The sequence below is a fragment of the Eleutherodactylus coqui genome, chromosome 10 (assembly GCF_035609145.1).
Source record: "Eleutherodactylus coqui strain aEleCoq1 chromosome 10, aEleCoq1.hap1, whole genome shotgun sequence".
NCBI classification, from domain to species: domain Eukaryota; kingdom Metazoa; phylum Chordata; class Amphibia; order Anura; family Eleutherodactylidae; genus Eleutherodactylus; species Eleutherodactylus coqui.
The window spans coordinates 46,377,110-46,393,607 of NC_089846.1; the positions used below are offsets into that span (position 1 = coordinate 46,377,110).

The 16,498-nt window shown below is 44.1% G+C and overlaps 1 protein-coding gene across 1 annotated transcript in view; it reads right to left on the reverse strand.

Annotated features, from left to right (window-relative positions):
* Positions 1-16,154, reverse strand: part of LOC136580412 (heat shock factor protein 3-like) — a 37,185-nt gene extending 21,031 nt beyond the window's left edge. The window contains exons 1-5 of the mRNA XM_066580974.1: positions 15,912-16,154; positions 13,181-13,289; positions 10,517-10,644; positions 4,537-4,661; positions 1,530-1,605 (exon numbers count right to left, since the gene is read on the reverse strand). Of these exons, the coding sequence (XP_066437071.1) occupies positions 1,530-1,605; positions 4,537-4,661; positions 10,517-10,644; positions 13,181-13,289; positions 15,912-16,022 (549 nt within the window). The 5' untranslated portion in view covers positions 16,023-16,154. The remainder of the gene's footprint in view (positions 1-1,529; positions 1,606-4,536; positions 4,662-10,516; positions 10,645-13,180; positions 13,290-15,911) is intronic.
* Between the last annotated feature and the right edge of the window lie 344 nt (positions 16,155-16,498).

A 16,498-nucleotide genomic window follows, 5' to 3' on the forward strand; every position in this document is an offset into this window, starting at 1 on the left:
GCACAAGTCCTCATATGATAAGGAAGAGTTTTAACCCTTTCATGGCATGCTTTTGGTTTTAAAACAAAATCTTAGCTTTAACCCCTTAAGGACATGGCCTATTTTGGGCTTTGGGACGCAATGATTTTTGGCGGATTTTCATCTCCATTTTTCAAAAGCCATAACTTTTATTTTTCCATTGACACGGCCGTATATGGGCTTGTTTTTTAAGCCATGAACTGTTTTGTTTTTTTTTATTGGTGCCATTTTTTGGGTACATAGACTATATTGTAAAACTTTTATTAATTTTTTTTTATGATCGCATGAAGAGCATACACATCAATTCTGCCATAGATTTTTTTTAATTTTTTTTTTTTAACAGCGTCAGTCATGCAGCATAAAGGACAATACATTTTCCTGTGGGTTGGTATGATTACAATACCACCAAAATTTTTAATTTTCTTAGGTTTTTCCACTTTTCTGCAATAAAAACCCCTTTTGGGAAATTTTATTTATTTTTTTACATCGCTGCATTCAAAGTCCTGTAACTTCATTTTTCCATTGACAGACCTCTCCTCTGTGAGGGCTTTTTTTTTTTGCGAAATAAGCTGTAGATTTTATTGGTACCATTTTGGGGTACATATGGCTTTTTGATCTTTTATTGCGCTTTTTGGGAGGCAAAATGAAAAAGATAAGCATTTTGCCTCGTTTCTTAGGGGGTTTTTTATGCTTTTTCCATGTAGGATAAAAAGCGTGTTCAATTTATTGTATGCGTCGTTACGGATATGACGATAGCAAATATGAGGGATTTTAATTTGAAAAAAAAATGTTTTAAGTTAATAAGGGAAAAGCGACATTTTTTATGTCCCTGTAGAGGACTCGTACAATAGCACCTATGATCGCTATGATAAGGCATTGCAAGGGGGATGGATGGGGGGCTGTCCCGATGCACTCCCACTATTGCAGGATCTTGAGAAGGGGTTAAAATTATATCAGAAGCATACAAGTAGCACCGATAGAACTGGCGATACGGCTATTTGAATAGAACAAGCTTTGTTCATCTAAAACTATAAAGACCTTTTCCTGCAGAATAAATAGAGCTCGTCCTAAACTGTAGGGGAGAAGGGGGCCTGATATACATTAAGGGCTTATTCACATGTCCGTATATCGGCCAGGTTTTCACGTCTGGCTTATATACGGTGTCCCTTTCTGCAGGGGGAGGAGGCGGGAGCAGTGCACTGAGCTCCCGCCCACTCTCTGCCCCTTGCCACTGTTTACAATGGGGGGAGTGGGACGGGATGTAGCCAAGTTCCACCCTGTCCCGCCCCCTCCCATTGCAAATATTAGCGAAGGGCAGAGAGAGGGTGCGGGAGCTCAGTGCACTGCTCCTGGCCCAGCCCTCCTCCTGCAAAAAGGTACACTGTATATCGGCCGGGCATGAAAGCCCGACCGATATACGGACGTGTGAATAAGTTTTAAGACTGAAATACAAAACACGGAAGCTACAAAATACATTTTTGCTGACACCAGTAGGAATATCGGCAGCTCACCTTTGAGAGAAGCCGTTGCTGCTGATTGTGCCTTTTCCTGAGGAATGATACTTCTTTCCAGAGTGCTTTGTTTTCCCTGCAGACATTGATGGAACACACAAGTTAATAACAAAGCACAGTTTATTCCAATATGTGCTGCAAGTATAATAATGCTAATAAGAGAATATACAAACAAAGCAAAAACTTGCCCTTCAGGGTGGCTTTACATGGGACAACCATCATGTGAATAGTTCCTCATATTAGTCGCTGAAGCGTACGAACGACTGTTATTTGCTCATTTTTACACAGAGCGGCTATTCTTCGTTATTTAATTTCAGAATCGCCGAATGAGTAATTGGGAGGGTTTACACAGGCCGAAACATTGTTCATCAACTAGTTCGGGGGAAAGGATTCTTTAGCAGGCGTACATTTGATTTCAATTAAGGCCACTTTCACACAGGTGCTTGAAAAAAACCCGCTGCGTTTAATGCAGCATTTACTGCTTTATTAGCTGCGTTGACATGTTTTTGACAGCGTTTTCGGCAAAGTTATAAACGCAGCCAAGCAAGCGGATCATGCCAGAAAAAAAAAAAGTCAAAAACGCTGCTGTAAACATGATAACCACAATCTACCGCATTTTCAGCAGCACTGAAAATACAACCCATTCATCGCAGTGGGCAAAGCATTGCATTTTAAAAACGCAGAAACGCATGAAAATAGAACAGACGGCGCTTGAAAAACGCAGCATTTAAACGTTTGTGTGAGAAGTGGCTTAGAACTGTGCCTGCAATTACAAGTGCCGACCACTACAATGGGGTAGGAGCAGATGCTTCTGCTTCAACCCGAGTGTAGCGGTGCTGACATGTGCCTGCTCAGCGGTTTAGATGGGTTCCCAAGCGATGCCCCCCCCCCCCCCCCCGGATGACCAGCTATTGATAACCCATCTTGAGGATAGGTCATCAATAGTATTTGTGCCTAGAAAACCCCTTAACGCTACAGGATGTACATTTACGTACTGCAGGGTCGGGGTATGAATAGAGGGGGATCGCGGATCGATCCTGCTCTATACAAAGCGGTTTCTTACAGCTGGCACCTGCCTGCAACAGCGCCGATAAGCAGTGCCACTAATCGGAACTGTTAATTCTGACAGTGGAATTGAAATCCTGTCGATCGATGTTCGGGGGTCCCGCACTAACCCCCACAATAAGATCGTGGGTTGCCGTGTAGTCATGGCAGCCGGGGGTCTTCTGAAAGCCCCCAGGGCTGCCATTGCAGACTGCCTATGGCATGACTTGATACCAGGGGCGTTCATTACAGATCTCCCCCGACCCACTTCTATTAATCGCTGGATGCTGAAACTGCACATGTGTAATTATACAAGTCACTATAGGTTACGCACCAATTTGCAACTCTGAACTGATAACGGTCTTTCTTTTTAGAGGTGCTGAAGTGGTGCGATGTCTGATAATGGACCCAGTGGAATACAGAGCAGTCATCAAGTTCCTTTACTGTAAAGGACGCACACCGAGGGAGACGTTCGATGAGTTGAAAGGTTGATGGGGAGGATTCCCCATCATATGATTTAGTCAAGAATTGGCATAGTCAATCCAAATGTGGTCGGACTTCGGTGGAGACGGATCCAATTCCAGGTTGACCCCACCCCACTATCGAACACACCATTTAGGAAGCAGAAGCTGCCATTTTGGAAAATCACCATGGAACTATTCACGACCTAGCCCAAAACGTCAATATTAGTGTGGGATCCATGGAAAAACATCAAAGACCATCTTCATATGCATAAGATATCCGCTCGCTGGGTTCCCCGGCTGCTCCAATCTTTCCAGAAGCAGGAAAGAGTTGAATGTTCCGAGCTTGACGATGAGCCATGGAAACCAGGATGACTAACAGACTGATCACAAAGAATAAAAGCTGGTCTATCACTATGATCCGGAGACTAAAGTCTAGTCGATGCAAGCACCAGACTACACAGAGGCTGCAGTAGAGACTTATGCTCCGACCCCTAAATATTTACGGTGCTATCAGCGGGCGCACAATCAACCGATTGGTCAAGATCCCGAGCGGTGGACTCCAGCCAATCATTAGTATTCTCCCTGGAAAACCCCATTTAAACCAGGAGCAACTGAAGCCATTACTATTACATAGTCAAATATCTTATGCACAAAAGGCTAGTTAAAGGGAATAAATGTGTTGGGACAACCCACTTACTATCAAGCTCATTTCCTACTAGATGCCCCTCTGATGAGGCCTTAAATGAACCAATATGCATCTGACGGCTAGAAAACAAATTTTGCATCTAGATTTTGGGCCCAACCTTCGTAGATCTCTTGTGGCTATTGTAAAGAAAATACTACATTCACTATAGTTTACCTTTAAGAAGCGTATGCTTGAGAGCCAGGTTTCCATCATGAAAGTGGATGGAGGGAAATTGGTGTACAGTAATTACTAGGACACAATTAAAAGTTGAGATCAACCTAAACCATTTCCTAATGGGACAATTATTGTTTAAACGAGTGCACGAGCGGGTGACATCATCGCTAGTTGTTTGCGCTCATGCAGAATGTTTAGACAGGCAGATCATTGCTGACTTCTCGCTCAGCGCTTCCCATTCTACGTAAAACGCCTAGCAGGGAGCGTTTGGATGTGGTGAGAAGTGAGCGATCCAGTGATGATTTTAATGCAGGTAGAAACCGAGCGATAAAGAAGCAAACGAATAGCGCACGATTACTTTGCGTTTAGATTTAATGATTATGGCACGTTTTCGCTCGTTTGAATGAATTTTGAGTGACAAGCGTTACCTGTAAATGGGCATTAAGATGGTGAATGCTCACTTTATCAACGTCTGTGGCTTAGGTTAATTCCATTCCCACAATGATTTTGGCGTTTCAGGCCAGCGAGAATCCTTCAGATGACTGCAGGTACCAGTGTGGTAAGTGCTGCCACCAGAAAGTACATGTGGACAGTGAAACCACATCATACTTCTAGCCCACAGGACAGGCCCACCACATACCTTCTCATATTTTCCAACTTCGCATCCATGTTGCTTTGCACATCCTTCAGGTCTTGCAACTCCATAACTACTTTCTGCAGCTCTTCCTGCGTGAGATGAGAATCTTCCGATTTGACTGACGACATCTAGAACGCAAACAAGTCAAGATGTAATAAATCCCTATCCCTGCATAGATGCTGACTAAGCAAAAAGAAAAAAAAGATTGGAACCATGTTAGCCAGTAGAGCAATGGGTGATTGTTCTCAGTGAGAGAAACCAAGTCATCTTGTAGATATGATACCTTTTAATGGCTAACAAAAATACATGACATTATAGCGAGCTTTCAAGGATATCTTGCCCCCCTCGTCAGGCAAATGAATGAAACTAGTTTGGATGGCACATAATTATAACATACAGATTCAGAGGGGGGGGGGGGGGGGGGGGGGGGCACACTACTCTTGATCTAAATAAATGTTCACACAGAAACTTGAGACCCGTAAATCAGCCCACTGAGCTCAGGACAGTTTTACGTGTCGTCTTATCTCTCCGTCAACCTGCACATGGAAGGAGATGCAGCACCACCTAGTGGATGGCAACATTACTACAAGTCAAGTTTGTGAGGCTACTTAATCCAGATAATAAGCATTCGCTACCTTAGGAAATGATTTAGGATGGTGACCTCAACTTTTAAATGTGTAGCAGTTATCACTGTACACCGTCACCCTCTCAATCTTCATGCTGAAAGGGCCCAAGTAGCCTCAAAAGCTTGCACACTTAATATTTTGTTGCCATGCAAACGTATCATATCTACAATATTGGGAAAATGGTAGAAAGAAAAATGACCCCAGCGCTCGCTGGAGAAAAATTCCAAATAAACTAGTTATTTCCATACATATTGGAATTTTTAGCCTGAGGGTTACTATAGTTGTTAAGCTTACATTATGACAAGTACTTCATGTTACTTCCGGTGGCGTCAAGATACAATAATACTGTATACATTGGCAATCTAAGACACTAAATGCTGATCTGACTGGCCAGCACTGGTTAATCAGAGCAGGAGCAGTGTCTTAAGGCCCTTTCACACGCAATGATTATCGCTTGAACGACTCAACATATTTACAACTTTTTGCATAAAATGCTGTGCATTAAAACACACAGCCAATCATCTGAAATCCTCTTTATTTCCCTCATTAGCTAAAATAAACCCAGTATGTGTTTACTCAGGTGGGCGTGTGTTTATTGGAGGGAAACACTGGCCAGCAGAATATTAATTAGGATTAATTAAAATCCATTGTCTTTCAGGAGCATGAGTAAACAAGTAGTCATCATGTCCAGTGAGGCAAACTATCACCCTCCCTCAAGTCTTTCAAGCGAATTCCATTCAAATGGAACGAATAGTGAACTACCAAAGGGCTATTTTTATAATGGCTAAAACTCAGCAATAAGCGACAACTGAATGAATAGCGCATGACGGCCGCACGTTTACTCGTAAAAAGTATCGCTCACTTTTGCTCGTTTGTACAAATTTTGAGCGATAATCTGTGTGTAAATGTGGCTTTACACTAATGATGTATACTAATGCATAGTATACAGCAAGTAGTCAGAGAAGCTGGTGTGACCATCTTTGTTTCTCCAGGCCCGGGAGAGGGTGTGGGGGTCACTTTGGGGTAATACCAAGTTTCTATTTTTTTTTTAGATGTTACTACTTTTGTAAAAACTAAAAACTTAATTTCTTTTCTTTAGTTTTTTTGTTTCCCTAATGCAACATTGCAAGACCTATAACATTTTTCCATCAGAGGTGTACAAAGACTTATTTTTTGGGGACAATCTGTAGTTTTAATTGGTATTATTGTGGGGTACAGATGACATTTTGATCACATTTTATAGTAATATATATATATATATATTTTTTTTTTATTTTTTTTTTTAAACAGCATTCACTGTGTAGCATAGATGATATTTAAGTTCCTTCTGTATAATAAAAACACCTTTAAAGAGTAAACTGAATTTGCATAGCCACATTCTAAGATGCATATTTTTATTCTATTTTTTCCTCCAAGGCTGGCTGCACACGAACAGGTCAGATTTCACATGCGGAAGCCCGCAGAGGGATCCAGCCTTGACCACAGCCGCGTCTGCACGTACCCGTCTCCCCCTCTTTATCTGTACAGCAGATGGCTATGACGAGGGCAGCGAGTCGGAAGGCTTCCACCGACTTAAATTGAAGCCGTCCGCGCAGAATCCATGGAAAGATAGAACATGCTATGATTTTTTTCCCAGTGAGCGGAAATCACAATTCTTGTCCACTCGTGTAAGTGGACATGCGAATGTCCTATTTTTGCTAATGGATGCAGAATGCCGCAGATCGTCCTCGCGGGTGACAACTGAGGATTCTGCAATCCAAATGCGACCTAACACAGTTTTGTGAGATCTTGGCTTTTACAGGAACAGTTGTTTTTTTTGGATACCATAATTGTGCAACTTTTGGATCACTTTTTTTTTTGCTGTTTTTTGGTGGTGTACAGATGAAATGGAGCAATTCTAGCACTTGTAAAAGTTAGTTTTTCACTATGAGGAATACATAAATTTTGTTCAGGTCATTATGAACCCCAGGATACCTTTAACCCCTTAACGCCACAGGATGTACGTTTACACCCTGTCTGCAGGGTACTTAACTCAACAGGACAAACTTATTTCATGTAGATGGTGCGGCATCAGAAACTGAGCCTGCCCCATCCCGCAGCGGGAGCCGGCCTCCTGCTGCAATAGAGGGGATACATAAGGACAGCGATCCCCTCTATTAATCCTTTACATGCCACAATCTACATAGATTGTGGCATGTAAAGGGTTTACAGGGAGAGCACGCTCCTTCTGTGACATCATTGGACCCCTGCAACGTAATCACAGAGAGACGATGGGTTGCCATGGCAAGAGGATGCCAGATACTGGCGTCCTGGCTTGCCACTACCTCTGATCTGTACTGCAAAGCCTTATCGCTCACAATAGCAAAGTCCTGCAATGCATCATCATAGTGATCACAGCTGTTACAGTTCTAGTCCCCCGAAAGGGACATAAAAATGTTAAAGAATCACACCACCACTCATGTGAATAAAAAAAAAAAAAAAATACCCTTCTGCACATTTTCTGCTATTTGCATATAAATCTTTTGTAAAAACAAAATCAAAATCCCACATATTTGGTGTCATTGTATCCGTAATAACCTATACAATAAATTGAACACACCATTTGTCCTGCACGGCAAAAAAAAACAAAAAAAAAAACATACCCCCCCCCTCCCCAAAAAAGCGAAGATAAAATGCTTATTTTCTTCATTTTGAATCCCCCAAAAAAACACAAAAGTGATTAAAAAAGCAGCATGTACCCCAAACACTACCAATAAAAAAAACAAACAAAAACAAAACACAACCCACAGAATTGATGCGTTCTCTCCCTGCCCCCACGCGACGAGCTAGTTGCGTCATCAGATGGCGCCGCTACACCATGGGACTAGACGGACAACATGGGTGGGTGATGATTTGGAACTTATGTACCTGCCTGACGCGGGTCTTCTATGACTGTACTGCCATTCCAGATTAGGGGTGTACTCATTAGATGCACCCCTGTGAAGTGCTTCACAGCTAATAATCCACAGTTTACAACCTGCGGCACTGGGTTTTTTAAGGCTTGAGCTATGCTATATGTAGAATAGCCCTTATGGCGTTGCCTATATAGCATTATGGCTATGCCTGTAGTCTTTATGGCTCAACTCATGGCATAATGGCCTTTTGTGCCTTGCCTATAGCATACCAGCACTTATGGCTTTGCCTGTACCCTGTTAGCCTTTGTGGCTTTACTGATAACTTTATGGTTATGGCTTTTGCCGGTAGTCTTTGTGGTTTTAGTCTTCTGGCCTCTGTCTTGTGCCCTAAAAATCTTTTATGACTACCCCTAATTTTTATGGCTTTGGAGCTTTGCCTATAGCCTTTGTGGTTTTTGCCATGTGGCCTTTGTGAGTTTGACCTTTTAACTTGTGGTTTACCTATAGTCTTTGCCTATATCCCTTTTGTGTTTTAGTTAGTGCCTCCATGCCAGACCTAGGTACTGATAGTGACTGCTTGGCCTAGGGCTTTTAGACTCACCTATGCAGATTAAGCTGTAGGCTTGTGGCTGCTGAGCTTTGCCTATGGCTATATGACCTGCCTTTGACTTATAGCCTCTAGGCTCTGCCTATGACCTCTTTACTTATATTCTCTGTGTTGGGTGTGACCTCTGATTTTGACAGGCGATCTACAGTGTAAAGACAATAGCTGAAGCCTCTTTTTCCTCACCCCACATCTTCAGTAAGGTATCCATGGTAAAGAATACCTTTGGAAATCTGAGGTCAGACTGTCCTGATGATTGCCAAGAACAAGATGACACATAGATGGAGTTTACAATTTACCTCTGCTGGGGAATTGTTATATAAGAATCCATCCTCCTGAAGTTGCATCCGTATATAGAGCGGTTATATGATGCTTTTATACAATTGCTATAGACAAGTCTTCTAGATGCTCCTAACTGTAACATCGAGAACTCAAAGCTAGGATCCTTAGATTCATCTGAAGTACAATATATTAGTGTAATATTATGTAAATATAAATCACATTTCCCAAGAACAATAGCAAAGCGTCTTCCATAGTCTAGCTGACTAATAGAGAAACCAGAACAATGGGGTCTAAAAAGCGGTCATATATTCTGTAATTTGTAACCTCTATTTGGTTGGGAGTTTTCATCATCAAGAATTACATGCACTAATCTGTACTTTCAGAAATACTCTGGGACTTCTTATTCTTTAGCTAGTTATCAAGATTCCTACATGGTCTGGCCTGCCTGGTCTAAGCTCTACCATCCGAAGCATGCAGTTGCCTGGGCTGCTTACCTTAGTCGCCAACTGCGACTTTGTGGAGCTACAGTTTCTCTTACCGGTACCATGGACTTTGTAAAAGTGTATCATAACGGCAACTTTCTCTAAAGCAACACAACAACTGACACATATATAACAGCATCACGGAGGACATGATACAGTAGTACTGAGCAGTGTGGATGTGATTCCAGTAAGACAATAAATCACTTAATAGGAGTAGTACATCTGTGAGAGTTTCTTTGCTTCTTGCTCCCTCACTCTAAAGACTTCTCTAGGCAGCATGAGACAAACACCCTCTCCCCTACTTTCCATTCACCCTTTGAGTGCATTTGTTACTAGAGATAGACTTTACATGACAAGCAGTGGATAGCAAGTAAAGCCCGATTTACACAGGACGAATGTAGGGCAAACTATGCCAACACTAATCCCGCACGTACTTGCTCCCATGCTGTCACACAGCAGCGAGTATCGCTGGCTCACAGCGGGACGCGGCTGGAGGTGATTTCTCTCCTCCCTCTCCCCCCACCCTCTCCTTTCACTTAACACAGCAGCCCTTCAATACTGAACAGCTGCTGTTTACACTGAACAATCATCGCTCGTTTAAGCTGCATAAAATACTGAACGATTGCAAATAGCTGCCGTTCAGTACTGAACGGCAGCTGTGTTAAGTCAATGGAGAGGGGCGGGACAGAGCGAGGAGTGAAATCTCCTCCAGCCACCCGCTGCGAGCCAGCAATACTCGCTCCTGTGTGACAACATGGAAGAGAGTACATGCGGGGACGAGTGTCAGGCATTGTTTGGCCAACATTCATCCCATGTAAATGGGGCTTTAGAAGGAAATTAGACCCCTAGTGGCCAGTATCTTCGAATGACTTGCCAGGACAAAAGTAACATTGTAGGTAAAATTAATTACTCTTTAATTAGGTTATTATTGGCTATCATGCAAGCACAAGTTGGTTCAAAATGCGATGACCAATTAAAGAAATTGAATGCTTACTTAATAAAGTGATCCACAGGACCACAAGCCTGCGTCATGGCAGATTTAATGAGGGAGGGAATAAGATTGCATGTGGATCACACTATGACAAGCATACATACCTTTCGTTTGATATTTTCCAAAAGGTCTGCCTTTCCCCTCTTAAAAAACGGGTGCTGGAACTCAATGTAGGAACCACGGTCAGATTTCACTAGCCCACTCTCCAGACTCATCAATTTCCTGAAGCCATCTATAAGGATGCAAATCAAAGTGATTTATTACAAAAACTGGCGATATGAGAGATTTACAGGAAACGGTAATTCTAAACATTTGATCCAATGTTGAGATCATATATTGGTCACTGTGCGTCTGGCTACTCCAGTCACTTTCATAGAGTTGGGATTGAGCAGCAATGCACATGCTTTACTATAGATCAACTTCACATGTGCGATGTTTTGGAGTGTGTCCTATCCCAACACAAAAACCTTGCAGGTCCCGTGATATGCCCGCGACTCGTGAGGCTTTGTAGCCCATGTTACCCTATGGAGCCTTCCTCTCTGTTGCATCGCATGAAAACACGATTTTTGTGCAGTGTGATGCAACTTTGACAGCAGGAAATCCTACTGTCAAAGCCATAACCTAAACCCTAGCTGCAGGAAAAAAAAACAAGTATACATCACCTTAGAAGCGCAGTTCTGCGCTGCTGCAGCTTTCTCCTGGTCCCCAGCACTATTCTTCTTCATCTCCTCTGGCCGGGAAATTAAAAATCCCCGCCTTCTCAAAGAGCTGCCTCTGACTGGCTGTCGTTTGGCCAATCACAGCCAGCGCCCAATGAACTGATCACAGCCCTTCATCGAGCGCTGGCTCAGCTTGGCTAAGCGTCAGCCAATTACAGTCAGCGCTTCCAGGAGGCGGAGATTCTTCAATCCCTGGCCAGAAGAGTTGAAGAACAACAGTGCCGGGACCAGAAATAAGCTGCTGTGGAGCCCTGGACAGCACTTCTAAGGTGATGTATACTTTTTTTCTTTAAGATTCTGCAGCTAGGGCTTATTTTCAGGGTAGGGTTTATATTTCAAGCCGCCACCCCCCAAGGACCAGCGATGCGATATGGCTGCGATTTTCTCAGGGCGATGCAGCGTCGCCTGTGTGAATGAGGCCTAAATAGCAACAAGTTCATCACGAAAACTCACCTGTTGATTTTTTAACTTAACAGTGAGCCAACAAAATACTTCAACCTCTACATGCTTCTACCATCAGTCTATACAAGCTTCTAATCGATTGGCAAAGAAATGGCTTCTAGCCTGCCTCTGTCCGAGCTCTGCCATCTGAAGTGTGCAGTTGCCTGGGCTGCTTCTGCCTCATTCAACTGTCTTCACAACTTGGTCACCAACTGCAACTTTGAGGGGCCACAGTCTCTCCTATCAGTACAGTGGACTTTATAATCGTGTACCACAACAGCACCTTTCTCTAAAGTGACATAACTGACCCACATGTATCATGGAGGATGGTACATCTGTGCTGCTTCTGCATCCATTTCAATGCTACACAACAGTTTGTGTAGGATAATTGGATCAGAACTATTGCATTGGGTGCCAACATTCTGATGCCATGCTTCTAATCCCGATTTGGGTGGAGCACAGCTAGTGCACTCCGAATATGCTCTGTGGAGTGTGCTCCAATAATGAACAGCCAGAGCATGTGCTCCAGAGATGATAAACAAGCAGAACACGTTTTATGCACTCTGCTGCCTAAATATTCACTAAAATCCCTGCACTCAGAGCATGCTCAGTCATAACAAAAGCTGAACATCTAGCTTTACCCTATAGATGTGCTTTTGGGTCTGTCCCTAAGCAATTTCACTGGGTCAGGACCCTCTGCACAGACATAACATCAGTATCACGAACCACCACATTCTCTGTTCAAATATGGACACCAGTTCAAGAAGAAAGGGCACTCGGTTCTGCAACTAGGAATTATGTCACAGTTGTGTTGAAAAAAAAAAGTCACTAAATGCAACCCTCCGCACTCTCAGGGAGAAAAGAAACATATGGTCAACCAACCATACGTTGTTTACAAGAACGAGGACAGTCCTTGTAACTGCAGTGTTTCCCAGAAAATAAGACAGTGTTTTATATTAAATAGTGCTCAGGCTTATTTTCAGGGGATGTCTTATATTATTTACCCAAGCAGGCTTGATCCAGGTCCTTCCTGCTGCTCTCCAGAGCCCAGAACGGTTCCCACAGTCCTAACCCACCCACACAGGATCACTTCCTGGTTATGGGATTCATAAACCCCGCTTCCCCACGGCTCAGCCAATTTATAAACCCCACCGTCACGAAGCGATGGCTGTGATTGGTTCTTCGAGCACTGTATTGATTGGCTTAGCCGCAGTGCTCAAAGAACCAATGACAGCCATTGCCTCATGGAGGCAGGATGTATGAATCCTGTAACCAGGAAGCGATCCTGTGTGGTAGGCTAAGGGCTGCAGGAGCAGGAAGGACCTGAACTGAGCCTGCTGGGCAAGTGACGAACCTAACGCATTCCTATCAACTTTTATTATTATTATTATCTGTAACTAGGGCTTATTTTCAAGGTAGAGCTTATATTTTAAGCCTTCCTGAAAAAAATCATCATACTAGGGCTTATTTTCGGGGGGCAGTATAGTAGATGAGCAGATCATACTGAACCAACAAAACAAAATTTATATTGCATTGTAGGATATAACACTAGTTATATTCTAACCATTTTCTGCATGCATTAGGATGTAGAAGAGGCCATTTACATACACATATTAAGCTGGCGGATGAAGCTGGACAGGTTGTTATGCTTGAAGTACTTGGGTAGAATCTCCTTGGAGAACCTCTGCTCGTCCAGGATACAAAAGTTCTCGCCATTCTGAAAAAGAAGCATTAAGACATTTAACTGCAGGAAGAAAAGTGTCTGGATGACCGATGAGACAGACATGCCGTGCAGCGAGTGATTGGCGGATTCAGAGACGATGCAAGCGGACTGCTTATTCCGTAAGACGGGGTTCGCCCTGCAGTGGAGCATCGCAGGTAAGACGAGTTTGGTCATTTGGAGGCGCTCTGTACTCACGTTTTAGTGCTGATGCTTGTGTAATATTCCATTCTCTAGACCGTGATCTCCAAGTCGTAGCATCGTAACACAATTGTATGTATGGGAAGGGTTTCCATACCAAGTAGGATTGTTACAGAAGGTCTAATTCCCTAAGACTACCCACCAGGAAAATGCAAGGAAGCCCCTGCTGTAAGCGCCAGTCTACACTATGCCAGCCGGTATTTAGCTGACAGGTGGCACAATTCAAGAACCTGGAATGGAGGTGTAGGCTGGGCTCACACGACCGGATTTGAATCGCTGATTCCGCGATCGGCGTCCGTGCAGATCCACGGCAAAATGCAGGCATTTTGCATCACGCTGGGATACTTGCATATTCCGCAAGCAGAAGAAAAGTCGCAGCATGCTCTATTTTACCTTGGAATCCGCATAGACCACCTACATTGATGTCAGTGGGGGTGTCCGACCCACAGCCCATACGCAATTAACACTCCATATGAGCTGCAGCTAACCGCGTCATCACTGAGCAATGGCGCGGGAAATACAAAAGTAGTAGAAAAAACAAAAAAAAAAAAACCATGCCTGCGCAATGTGACAGCCTGCGAGCCTCCACAGTCATACACAATACAGGTAAGTGCCATCTACAGGGTCAGCAGCTGGGCTCACAGATAGAATCCTCTGCAGGCCTTCCACATGTGGAATCTGCCCGCCAATCACAGCCATCACTTCCTGGAGGTGGGATATAGGAATCCTGTAACTAGAAAGTGGTGTTGTACGAGCGGCTGGGGACTGCAGGAAGCGTGTCGGAGCTCCAGAGAGCAGCAGAAGGGACCTGGACCGAGCCTGCCAGGTATAATAAGACATCCCCTGAAAATAAGACCTAGTGCCTCTAATACAAGACAGGGTCCTATTTTTAGTTAAACACAGTAGCAGCATGTTTTGAGTTTTCTTTTGGGGGGGGGGGGTGTTAAGGTATACTTTTTAATGACATCACTCTGGGGTATATATAATGGACTTTATAACCTTTATCACATTTTTTATGGGGGGGGGGGGGTGAATTAAAAAAATCCAGAAATTTGGTCTTTTTGTGGGTTGGATCTGGATCGGCACGATTACTGGGATACTGAGTTTATAGAGACTTGTATTTATTTTATTTTTCTACTTTTGCACAATAAAAACACTTTTTTGAAGAAAAACTTGAAGTCAGCATTGCTTTGTTCTGAGACCAATAACCCTTGTATTTTTCCGGAAGAGCCGTAGTTCCTATCGGTATCAGTCTGACTTTTGGATTGCTCTTTATTGCTTTTTTTTAAAGAGAGAACAGAAAAAAAAATTGCAATTCCTGCGTTAATCTTTAATTACTGTTCTAGCGTCCGCCCCGTGCAATAACTAAAATATTTTCATTGTCTGCGTCATACCGATTGTGGGTTTTTGGTTGGTTTTTTTTTGGTTTTTTTTTTTTTTACAGATTTAACAAAAATTGTTGTTTTTTTTTTTTAACTAATTTTTTTTTCTTCCTTAAACTTTATTGAACTTTTGTAATGCTATTTTTTAGTCCTTCAACAGTAAAATGTGATCATCCGATTGCTCGGGTAGTACACTGCATTACTTCTGCCCCCTGCACAGCCGGATTCCATCTCTGCCAACAGCGACGCCCACGCCTGACTGGTTAGTTTCCTTCTCTTCTGCGGTTGGTCCTCACGGCTCGCCGTCGGACATGTACGGTACAGATTTTTTTTGTCTTGGAACCAGTGTGATTGCAGCAGGGCCGCCGATCGGACGGCTTTCATTGACTTCAACAGAAGCCGCAGGCGCAGAATTTGCAAAGAAAATGGAGCATGATGCGATTTTTCCTCCGCTTGTGGAAACCGCAAATGTGCAGGAAGAATCGATTTCCTATAGTTTGCCATGGGCGCCATTTAATGCGGATTCACGGTGCGGACGCCCACCACAGACCCCGCAGCAAATACCCATCCATGGGCAGGAGCCCTTATACAGGGCAGTCTACTAAGCTTGTGACAGCAGCCTATTAGAGGCGGGGGCTTACACAGCAGGCATGAAGGGCGGCTTCCGGCAGCCATTGGTATCCTAACAATCACACTGCGGGGCCCCCAGAAGGCTCCCCTCCCCCGTCATCTGCTTACATGCTGCAGTTGCTAGTGATCGCAGCATACAAGGGGTTACTCTGTCGGGCTCTGCCGTTTCCCCGCTCCTAGCGGTTAGAGCCGCAGCCTGGCTGTCACTACGCCGCTAAGCCACCGCCTTAAAAAGTTTTATGTGCAAAGTAAAAGCCCACGTGTGAGGTCAGTAAAAAGGCGCATTGGCCGTCACTAAAGGCGCTTCTACACGGAACGATTATCGTACGAATTCCGCGATCCTTTATGCCACACAGCGCCCCCATGCGGTGGGAGAGACAAGCAGGGCCCCCCTTGTGGTTATTACCACGCTCCACGTGATGACGTCACTGGTACTCGGGTCCTCCACCTGGGCCCAGAGCTTCATGAGGAAAGCGGGAACCGGAGAAGCCCCGACAGCAGCGCTCGGCTCCTTCATCTTCACTGCCCGACCTCCTCCTCCTCCTCACAGCGGCCTAGTTACACTAACTGCGCGAACACTCTGACCAGACACTTCCGGACGACCTGCACCACGCCCACATGACCGAGCTGACTGGCCAAGACTTCCGAAACACTTATGCCCCGCCCACATCCCGCAGCTGAGGCGCTGACTGGCTCCAGACATCCGGGTAGCATATTATTATATTCTACAACACTTCTGCTCGATTCGCAACCTGATTGGTTGTTCGGCTTTGCTGCTTCACAGTGATTGGTTGCATCCGGGTAAACGATAGGTCTCCGCCTCCTTATGGTAAAGCGGTGGATGACTGGGTTTCTATGGTTACCAGCGCGTGGTTTTGCTTATTCTATCCACATAGAAAGCATTCCATCACTTGACGACATCACTTTACGGCAGAGCAGAGGTTTGCGGTGTAAGCTCCCAGCCTGACAGCATATATCTATAGTCCACAACAC